Genomic DNA, 11,452 nt, shown 5'->3' on the forward strand with positions numbered 1-11,452 from the left:
CAATGATTTTATTCTCGTTCGAATTTCACCAGATTCTGGGCATAACCTTTATTTCATCATGCAGCTTGATTTTGTGTAATAATTAGACTTTTACCGTTTTAATTTGGCAAAAATCAGTTTGTTGCTTCAGCTATATAAGCCCTTGTGGGCTTAACTTTTGACTTCGAGTTATAATCATATTTCAATATTTTTAGAGTTATTTCTGTTTTCTTTAAGGCAATTAGAATTTTCTCTTCTGCACTCAATATTTTTCTCTCTTCACGGGGGACAGAGCTAGAAATTATTATGGGCATGGGTCCAAGGCCAAAAAATTTTGCAGCTACAAGCCAGTACCTTATAATTTATTTATTTTTTTTTTTTCTACCTTAAAAATTTTTTTGTTCTTAGGAATTGAGGGGGCATGGCCTAAACCAAACCCCCGCTCCCCTTCTCTTTAATTATCTTTGATCTTCAATTGCTACGCGTTGTCATAACAATCTTAATACTACTGCTCCGCATCAACTTGTCTCTCTAAAAAATAGAGAGAAGTTAGTTAAAGTATGAGTAGCTGGCTAGTTTCTTAAGGGCTTGTTTGGAAAGACAATTCTTTCAAATTCTTCTCAACTTTTTCCTCTTTTTTAGTTGATTTGATACTATTAGCACTCAACTCAACTTAAAAATTTTCAACTTTATTCAAAATTTTATGTTCTTCAAACAACTCAAACATAATCTCAACTATTTTTTTTCCTCGACATTCATAATTTTAAATTCAGTTTGATAGAATAAAAAAAATCGCAAACCCAAACGGGCAGTAATTAGTGGGGTATCTTTCCTCTCCCATCTTAACTTGAAAAGCATGAGAAAAGTCCAAGGACACTAGAGCACGACTTGATCAACGAGAAAAGTAAAAGCAAAAACCAAAAGGTATACGAAAATAATTAAATTCTCATAAAGAGCACAAGTCTGCCCCATCCAACGGGTTATATGCTCATTTGCCAGGTAACTTCCCTTAGCCCCCTATATATATACACAGGCCACAAAATACACATTATAATCACACACAACCCAAGCTATCTCTTCTGCAGAAATTTTTGCTCAAACATTTTCCCTGCAATGGCTCCAAAAACTTTGCCACTTCTGCAAGCAATCTTTTTGCTTCTTCTTCTAGTGCTATCATGCCCCCATGCAACCGGGCAGAGGGTCAACATGTTCAACTTCATCCAATGTTCAGAGGGTCAAGATGTTAGGGAGCTCAAATTCAAGGAATTTCGATGCACAGATCATTCAGGAGTCATTGACAGCAAAAGCACCAACAAGAGTGACGAGTTTGACAACCTTTTAGACTCCTGGGAATCCAATTGTTATCTAAAAGTCACCAGAATATTGGGGTCCCTACTCATCATTGTGAATCTGCTATGAATATCTATGGATATAATGCTGTATTTGAGCAGCTTATGTTAGTACAACTGCATGCGTTATTCTTTGCTAGGTTTTGTGTTACGTTATAAGATATATGTAAAATTGGAGATGAGGATGGTGGCATTTCAGGAGTCAATTATAGGCTTATTGAGAAGTACTACATAACAGAACTGCCTTTTTCAGAATATTTTATATTATTTTTGTATGAAATTCTTCCTTATTTATATTAGCTTTGCTTCAATCGGCATCATCGTAATACTTTAATATATACAAGATGTCCCATTCATCATATATTATTCGATCTACACATGATAAAATGCAACCCACTTACTAGGAATCAAGAAATTTATTTTTCGCGATTTTTTACTTTTTCCCCAAAGTTACACTTTCTGCATTATATATATATATATAACGAGTACGTTGTTGCATGCCCAAGACACACATGAGCCATGCATGAACAAAGATCAATGGCATCATGCAATTAGAATGTGAGATATATATGTAGTGATCTTTGATGAGCAATCATAAGAAATGATGCACATGCAGCACAATGAGATGGAATAATAAATTAGTATGGTCAAGTAATTAATATATATAAGCTGATTCAACAAAGCAACCAATAAACATGCAATAATAAGAAAACCGATATTCTAATAATTCATGATAAATAGTTGCTGGGCTTTTGCCAAGGAAAGTCTAGTCTTTTCACATTTCAATCAGCCGAGACTGCATGAACAAAGTAGTGTTGAATTGTTACAATGAATAATATTTAGTTATTGGTTAATCACTATCATGTATTTCTTTTTCTTTTCTTTTCTTTTTTCTGACCTTTTATAATAATCTATTTCGGTCTCCTAATTAATCTATGTCAGAATCTGATAGCTAGGTTACTAGGCTTGGGTTTGAGTAAAATAATTCTCCATTTTGGGTGGAAAAAAAAAATACAAAGCTCCACAGAGAGCAGGAAAATACCACATATTACTAAATACTTTCTCTGATTCCTTTATTTATAACCAAATGGTCTTTAAATAGACTATAATTGAATAACACCTTGAATGATAAGATTTAATTTTAATATTCAAATAAACTCTAATCTTAATTTTTAAATAACCAAATCTTAACGAGTTCATTTCAACTTAACTATTAAATCTATCTCACCCTAATCTTATACTTATCAGAATCACGATTTTATTTTCAATATTGTAGGACCCATTATTGTCTGTAAAATTTAAAAAAATATATATATAACAAAACATCAAAGCTAATTTTTCCACTAAAATAGTCGTTGCCGAAGACTTTGTGAACATAATTGTATACCTTAATTTCTTTGTACTTGTAGTCAAATGGTTGAATTTAAAAAAAAAAATAAATAATAATAATAATAATTAATTGCATATGGCTACTGTAGAAGTTTGTGTTGAATGAGTAAGGTTTGTCTGGGTCAAAGCTGACGTAAGCTTTTCGACAGACCTGAGCTCTAGCGTGTTCATAGTACAGCTCATATTAACATATACAAAATATAAAAAGAGAAAAAGAGAAAAAGGAGTTTGGGGACTTCAATATGAAAATACAATAATAAAAAAATATATATTATCATATCGTAATTCATTTATGACAACTATGATAATGATGATAAATGGTAGCTTAATCTACGAGATCACGCTTTATGAAGTAGAGATTACTAATTTAAATTATTTTCTGCACTTAAGCCAAATTTGAAAAGTAAAAACAAAATCAAGATTCGTCTACGGCTATGTGTGTTTATTTGGCTTTGTATTTCATTGAAGTTGCACAAATTGAAATATGTTCAATTTTATTTGCAGGTTCAGTTTTATTTTATTATTATTTGTTTTAATATAGTTGTATTTTTTTGTTTAATTTAAATTATATAGCTAGCACTTCCGAGTAAAATTATAGTGCTTTTTGCCATTTTGACTTTAAAACTATAGTTTTTTTAAAAAAATTAAAAATTAAAAATTCAGTTTTTAATTTGATAGATTTAAAACTTGAGTTTAGGCCCATTATAAATTCGAGATATTTACCATCATTTTCATCCAAAATAATAGTGAAAATACAATTATGACCTTTTAAAAATAAAAAATAAAAATTATCAGAGAGGTCTCTGTCAGATTAAAAACTGGGTCTTAAAGTCAATGGTGAAAAACCTGATTTTCCAGAAGTTCCTCAATCATCACCCTGCCTTGTATATGTAAATCTGAAACAGCGCTAATTTTGGGGTCAGTAGTAGGTAAAGTCCTCTAACATGTCAAATTGACGATCATGACCAAGTCAAATTAACACTATTAAAGAAGCAGAGAAAATAATTCCAAATAACAGAACATGGGTTAGGCAATTTACCTGGACTTTTAGGCGAGTGCTGATTTCTGCTCCTACGAAATTCCCATTATATTATAGCCTTCGTTCTAAGTAAGGATATTCATTATCCTCTTGAGAAGTGGGCTAAGATGTGAATCTAAATATGTATTAGAAAAAGATGCGCAGCATAGCAGGATGAATAGGAGTGACAATTTAGCTTGCTGGGTTCGAATAGTTAAATATGAGTATAAAATGTCAATTATAATCAAATCCATTTAATTAAATAGATCAAATCTTTTAACCTTAACCTACTAATTTCGTGTAAGATTTGTGCAAAATTTGAAAACTATATCAAAAATTGGCAGCCCTAGGTCATACTAGCCAAGAGATGAAGTGAAACAATGCACCTAACAATTTAAAACCAGGGAAGAAAAAGAAGCTTCAAGTTTTACAAGACTTATCATCAAAACGATCACATCATTCACCAGGAAATAAAACACAATTAAGCAATATCAATGGTTCTAACCAATGCTTAATGCCTTAAATACAAATAAAATCTGATCAAGTTCACTTGTAATTAAAGAAAGCTATAAAGCCAAAACAAAACCCAAGACAGAACATTTCACTAGTCTAAGGTGGCTGCTCAGCGCTTTCCACCACCACCTCCCAATTTAGGGCCCTTTGGCGCAGCACCCTTGGGCAGGTTTCCCTTGCTCTGACTCTTCTGAGTCTTGGACACTGTTTCTGCCTTCTTCGCCTTCTTCTCATCCTTAGTTTTTTTTATACGCTCCTTAATTTCACTGCAGAAATATGCAGATCTTCAGAAGGCAATCATATAAAATAAGGAATTTAATCACCCAGCAGGTGGATTAATAACTTGGGTGCATGCTTCGGTATCAGCTAATCTAAACAAGAACCCTTCAATCTGCTTTCTGAAAATCTTTTACAATCATAGCAATCTAATGCTATTCACATGTCACCCTTGGGAAAACCTTTCAAACTCCGTTTTTCACTTTTCTCTCACAAAATTTCAAAACTTCTTTAACCTTTATATCAAATCAAGCAATTCCAATGCTTGGAACACCAAAAGCTTTTAAAGTCTTATTATACCTCAACACAAGGGTATTAATAAATAATACGTAAGAAAATTAAGTCCTAACTGCAAAAATGTATGCCAAGAGACGATATATATACTCTTTACATAGGGAAATAAAAAATATATATATACATAGGTTATAAATTAAGCAAAATTGTTTCTTTTTCATTACAACCATTTCAATGTCAGAAAAACAAAAAAACATTATTTTGTAATAAACAATCATGACATTGTAAAATTTCTAGCAAAGCAACATACCATATATAGTTCAATATTATCAACTTCAAAAATAACATTGTTATGGCAATAATTATTTTGGTATCTTGTGATGTTTGTCCTTTTTTTGATGTAGAAGAATGGGATTCAATTCTAATGCATATAAATCTATGAGATTCATGTTAATCATGGCCCTCCCATACACAATTTTCTGGCTCCGCCCCTGGGAGACAGATGATGGGTCTTTTCTTTTTTATACTTACACGAGATCTTATTATCTTTTCCACCTCCTAATTGAAGGAGGGGTAGTTTAATGGAAGGAAAGGAAGCATACCGGAGAGCAGCTTCCCGTGCTGCATCTCGTACTTCTGGTTTTTCAGCTCTCTTTTTCTGGATAATTTCCAAGGTAGCTCCAACTATGGACCTAGAGTATGGCTTCTTGGTGGCACGACGCCTCTTCTTCACAGTCTCGGCCGCTATGTCCTGTGAGTCATGTGAGAATAAGAATATAAATAATCATAAGGATGAATTTTTTCATCACATAACAGAAGGATATTCCACCTTTTTATGTTGCTTTCTGTACATAGCTGTCCAGGTAAGCTTTGAAGGCTTCAAGCGGTTGTGGAAGTACCTCTTGCATTTTGAGTTGGCAAACAGGAAAACCTGAAATAACCAAACAACGAGATACACATCAATCTCAGTGCACAAAGAGGAAAAGAACCAAAAAAAAAGGGAAATTGAATGCAGAATACTGAAGCTTGCAATGGTTGTTTAAATAAAAAATCAACCTGAGAATCTGATCTGATAAATCTGATACCCCTACCAGGGTATATCTTGGCACCGCTGAAGCGGCAGAGTTCAGTCCTGAAATATCAGCATTAAGTACTGAGCATATACATTGAAATTCTTGTAAAATTGAGCTGAAACCATACAAAAAGGCATGAATGAATCATACGACATGTTGGACAAAAAGGGATAACGTATGCTTATTGTGGTTACCATTAAACCATAATCCAGGCTTTGACTCCATGTCTTAACATTAATTAAACATTTCTCATAATCAATAGAGCAAAGCTTGATGTAATGATTTCTATCATTTCACAGCAACGTTCACATTTCCTCTTTTTTTTTTTTTTTTCTTTTTTTTTTTTTTCATATGTGTACATAACCTTCACAACTCTATCATACTGTTCCTTTAGCCACTGCCCTCTACCTTATGGCATGCCAGGATTCAAGAAATCACTATATGCAATGAATAACATAGAAAAATAATAGATGAAAAAAAATTGCCAAAATAATCATAATATTGACATTCCCATAAGTTTCCAAAAGTTTCAGTTAACTATTAAACTCTCTTATCTTTTTATGTTAACAATTCAACTTTTATATTTTGACTGCAAGAAAGTACTGCATCCTAAGAAGAGCAAGATGAGACCTGAGTCAGAAATGTGTTCTCATTCAAGACTTATTCGGTCTTCTTTGCTGAAAATTTAATACTTAAAGCATACGGTAAACAAAAAAATGGAAATACATGTGAAGCATCCATATGCTTTGTAAGGAAACAAAAATTTTAGGCTGCATTATTTTTCTTTCTGGAAATAAACAATATTCAAATGGCAAAAACATAAATCATATCAGCCTTATTTTGCTGAATAATCTCAGTTATCAAGATACAAATAGTGAAATAACTCTCAAAATTCCCCCCCATCAACCAAATAAATCATCAAGGAAAAAAGGGCTATATAATTTTTTTTTTTTAATTACTCGAGATATCATTAAAAATGTAAGGCACTCCCATGTATACAAGAAGGATACAAGAGAAGCCGCCTAACTAGTAGGGGCAAAAGCGCTATATAATATAGAAACTGAATCATGAATTCCAAGAACTCCGCATGACTAGTTACGATATGCAGGCAAAATGTATCCTGTAGCCAAACCCAATTACTTGAATTCTTTTTAAAATGAGCTAATCAAGAAATCTGTCATTTGAAATTTCAAATGAAAGCTACCTCCAAACCATATCCACAATTAACTATTCAAGAATTTATAGAATAAAAGACCAACTCTGAACTAGTATGTCAAGGCCATATGCAGATGAAGCTCTGGAATCCAAACACCCACATAACTTATTCAACTATGCTTCTTTTGTTCTTCATTCATTTCTAGCCCTTAGCACATCCATCTAATACCAACCTGCATCATCCCACCAGCCCTCTAGGTAATATTCTTCTACAAAATGATCCCACAGAATGAAACCCTCTCTAGGAAATGAAAACAATTTTTCAATATCGGATACCAAACTCTTGTTTACCCAAAGACACCCCCCACTCCCCTGCCAAAATCTCTCAAGTTGACTTCAAAAAGAGAGAACACGACAATCAAAAAAAAAAATGATAACTTTTCATCAGGGGAGCATCATTTGCACTCTACCTGTAAGCCCCAAGCACACAAAGGTGATCTAAATTACACACTATCAGGAGTATGGAGCAAAAAGCTACGAGTGAATGGTGCAAGCAATAAATCCATGAAAAAGAATGCCGCCTCTTCTCTTCATTTGATTAGCAATAAGAAGCCACCAACCATATCCCTATGATAGTCTAGTCAATATCTCTTAACACACCATAAAAAGGTTCACAAGGCTAACACATTTAAATCTTTAATTCCATAGCACAATCCACCATTCAGACTATTCATAAATTTCCACTCTGCCCTGCATGAAAAACCAAGCTCCTCAAGCTCGAGATGAGACCTTAGTAAAAGGCTAAGGTCCAAGTCAACCCATTTCTGGATGTCCAACCCAATCTCAACAAACCTAGCACTAAACTCAGCTCAGCTCATTGACAATACATTAACCTCAAAGCTACAAAACTAATTAAACATAAAATTAAATGTTTACGACTTTAATCCAAAACCAGAAAACCCCATTTCAAGAACAGATCCATTACAGAAAAATAAGTCAATAATTTGTATTATTCAAAACAACACGGCTTGGGTGTAGACAAGTTTTGTAATAACCCATCAAAATCTCAAGCTATAAATATAATCCAATCCTATGCTATCTCGATCTAACTATTGAAACACAGTGTAAACCAATCATAACAAATAAGTATTAGCTAATACATAAATTATAAATACGCATCCAAAATAGAGAGCAAATCCTAAATAATAAGAACGTGACCCTCCATTTGCTTACCGAGAAAATACGAGACAAGAAAAGAAACAGAAACGTTGAGTCCGAAACATACCACTACATTACCCACTTGCGCGATGTTTTCATTTTCTCGGGAAAAAGGAAAAAAAGACAAAGAAAACAAACAAACGAGACAAATCGTACTCAAACAAAGAATTTTTTCCCAATTTTTCTTGTACTTTTCTATTTTTGTTCACACTTTCTAGGCAAGCAAACAGAGTAGGATAAGAAAACCGAAAGAAACGGGACCATACTTGAGAACCATGGCTGTTGCTCTGTTGCTCTGCTGCTCAACGCTTTACTCTTCGCAGAAACCCTACACAGAAAATTGAAACCCTAAAATCTAAATAGGGTTGAGGTGAAAATGGTTGGCTGAAATTGCAAACGAGTGGCCCTTGAAAGAGTGGCTAAGGCCCAACTGAATACTAGCAATTGGGCCTAGAGATACTTATGAGTCTTCATTTGTGAAGGCCCCAATCTTGGGGATCCAAAGTGAGTTTTTTCTCTGTTTTTTTTTTTTTTGGATAAATTATTCTGTTCAATTTAAATTTGAGTAATTAACCCTAAACTATTTGACCAATTAGGATATCTCACCCACTGGTAATTTTTTTTAAAAATTTATATTATATTTAAATTTAAATTTTTAAATATTATTTTGTGATTAAAAAAAGAAGGAGAGAGAGTATAGTAAAAAGTGGAGGAACTTTAAGAATAGGGATATATTGCAACTAATCCTATTAATTAGGAGAATAACCATCCAATTTTAATTATAAAATATTGCAACTAATAGATCATATTTTGCACTTGGGAACTATCCAAGCACAAAAATCCATCTATGTAATATGCCGACTTGTCATTCTCAATTAATTTTTAATTTTTTTTTTATATATTTAATAATAACTGATATAAGAGTTTATTGAAACTATCACATCAGCATTATGACATAATTGTGAAATAAAAATATAGTTTCTAGCATTAATCAACCAAAAAATACCAAATGGAATGCCATTCAAGCTCAAAAGATTTCCTAGCAAATCTATTGGTTAGCCAATCTCTCCTATTAAAATTATCAACATTTCAAAAATGTTACTTTGTTGTTTCAAAATGACATAGGTCAACATTATTGGTTCTTCCACTTCTACAAAGAAACGGCTTCAAAAAAAAAAAAATTATTATTTTTTCTTTTTATAGACGATATAAGGGTTACATTAAAAAAAATAAAATAAAATAAAATACAAGGAAAAACCCAAAACAGACCACTATGAGAAGTGTAAAAGAAACTCTCTTGCCTACATTGAGGGAGCTGGGGACCCTTATTAAGATGTGTTTTCATTGAATGAATTTTTTTTTTTTTTTTTTTTTTTTTTTCTGAAGAATGCAGGAAGAAGGGAAGCTACAAACAAGAAGAAAGCAAAAGCTTAAAAAGAAAAAGAAAAAAAAAAAAGGAGAGCTGCAAGGATAAAAGTCATAGGAGTTGTCTCTACAGCCCATATTAATAGCACATTGCAAATTTTTACAATTTATTTTCCGCTTTGACTGTGTTCCCTTGTTGCTCGTGTCTAGCAATTCTTAGAGCACGTTTAGTACGCAGAACGACTATTCAATAACTTACTATTACACCTCAACAACTAAGAAATTACATCATTGTAGAAGTCTCAAGAAGTGTCATGAGGCAATGCCTTGATAAATTGAGCAACCACTTTGGCAGCATTCAGTGCTGCAAGGGATCTAAATATCCCAATTGCATTCTCTCCGGGTTGACCTCCAGCTAAATCTGATAGCCCTCTGATGACTATCACTGGGAAGCCATTTGACAAGCTTGTCTGCAAAAATCACCACTCTTTATTAGCTATTTTCTGTATATAGAATAAGTTCCTCCTACCCGTGAGTATATTAAGTGCAAAATGCAAAACCAAATGGAGCTCCCATGTGCAGAACCTTTGTTGCATGATATTGCCATTAATGTTGCAGAATCCCACATTGATTAGATGCAGGCTTTGGTATAATTTTATATATTAATTGGACCTGTTCACCTAATAACTTATATAATTTTCTTTTGTGGTTGGACTCCCCACCTAATAGTTTAAACTTTTATTTTCTAGGTTTGGAAGTCATAATAAACTAGAGTACTACAACTTAGTTGGCATAAATTTAGGTCAATGGATTAGGTGAAATCTTAACTACGTGTGTATAAGTTCCTAGATATGTTCTCTTTGTAAGCCAGTTTTCAAATGTGAGTTTTACCCAAAATTTATATCAGAGGGTTGGAGGTGGCACTACTAAGATTGAGATCCATACTAATTAGCTACCCAAATTACTTTGGACATTACTATATACACTAACAGCTCAGTCTCACGTGGGTTCTCTCATAATAACTGTTTAAATTGCTAGCATGGATCTTAATCCAAACTACCATCCCCAAGAATATAAAAATCTGATTCGACCTTGCACGGTTGCACCAATAGTATTTATGATCATTGAATGGTAAGTTGACCCCAAGAAATGAGGAATATGATCCTCTTCATTTCATTTGAAACGGAGAGGATCCTTTTCCAAGAAAGGATGAAAGGTTTCAAAATCTGCCAACCATACACATTAAAGTAAGATTGTTAAATATCCGAGACTAACATGATATAAGATGAACAAAGTTTCTCTCGAAAATGGGTTGAATGAATTTATTTCTTTTAACTCAATCTATTAAACTAATATATGTCCTTAGAACATCTGATTCTCACAATCTCACGTGTATTTTTAAAAATACATATAAAAATACATGTGAGAATCACATGATCTAAGAACTTATAAAGAGCTTGAATTTGTTAGCTTTTAGAGAGCTCCATTGACTGCAATTACTGCACTGATTAGAATATAGAACACTGATTAGAATATAGAGTGATTAGGAAACTTGCCATTACTACAGCTGAACTCTCCATATCTGCTGATGACACCTGAAAGGTCCGAACCAGAAAATTCCTGTAAGCTGCATTATCCACAAATATGTTGGCTGTTGACCCCCTCAGTCCCACTACTAGCTTTGGCTTTCGTGGGAGGCACAGGCTTGAATTCACACACCCTTCTAGTTCAATCTTCTGAAGTAGTTAAATTGAAGAGTGAAATTAATAAAAAGTGAATATTCTCAATTGGATTTGAAGAAAGAAAAAAAAAATGACAACAAATCAACAATACTAGAAAGTTCCCAATAAATTAGTCATTTCTTAAAGTCTTGCTCATCAACT

At 33.1% G+C, this 11,452-nt stretch overlaps 2 protein-coding genes across 2 annotated transcripts in view; both read right to left on the reverse strand.

Annotated features, from left to right (window-relative positions):
- Positions 1-4,143: 4,143 nt before the first annotated feature.
- LOC132167620 (large ribosomal subunit protein eL24) lies at positions 4,144-8,579 on the reverse strand. Its single transcript, XM_059578627.1, has 5 exons — positions 8,471-8,579; positions 5,815-5,890; positions 5,588-5,689; positions 5,361-5,509; positions 4,144-4,514 (listed from the first exon to the last, which is right to left on the reverse strand). Exons 1-5 carry the CDS (start codon positions 8,479-8,481, stop codon positions 4,358-4,360), a joined length of 495 nt encoding a protein of 164 aa, XP_059434610.1. The 5' UTR covers positions 8,482-8,579; the 3' UTR covers positions 4,144-4,357.
- A 1,109-nt stretch (positions 8,580-9,688) lies between these two features.
- Positions 9,689-11,452, reverse strand: part of LOC132167095 (bark storage protein A-like) — a 7,574-nt gene continuing 5,810 nt past the window's right edge. Inside the window, exons 5-6 of the mRNA XM_059577990.1 lie at positions 11,126-11,305; positions 9,689-10,039 (exon numbers count right to left, since the gene is read on the reverse strand). Of these exons, the coding sequence (XP_059433973.1) occupies positions 9,872-10,039; positions 11,126-11,305 (348 nt within the window). The 3' untranslated portion in view covers positions 9,689-9,871. The remainder of the gene's footprint in view (positions 10,040-11,125; positions 11,306-11,452) is intronic.

The sequence above is a fragment of the Corylus avellana genome, chromosome ca1, assembly GCF_901000735.1.
Source record: "Corylus avellana chromosome ca1, CavTom2PMs-1.0".
In the NCBI taxonomy this organism is placed as follows: Eukaryota; Viridiplantae; Streptophyta; class Magnoliopsida; order Fagales; family Betulaceae; genus Corylus; species Corylus avellana.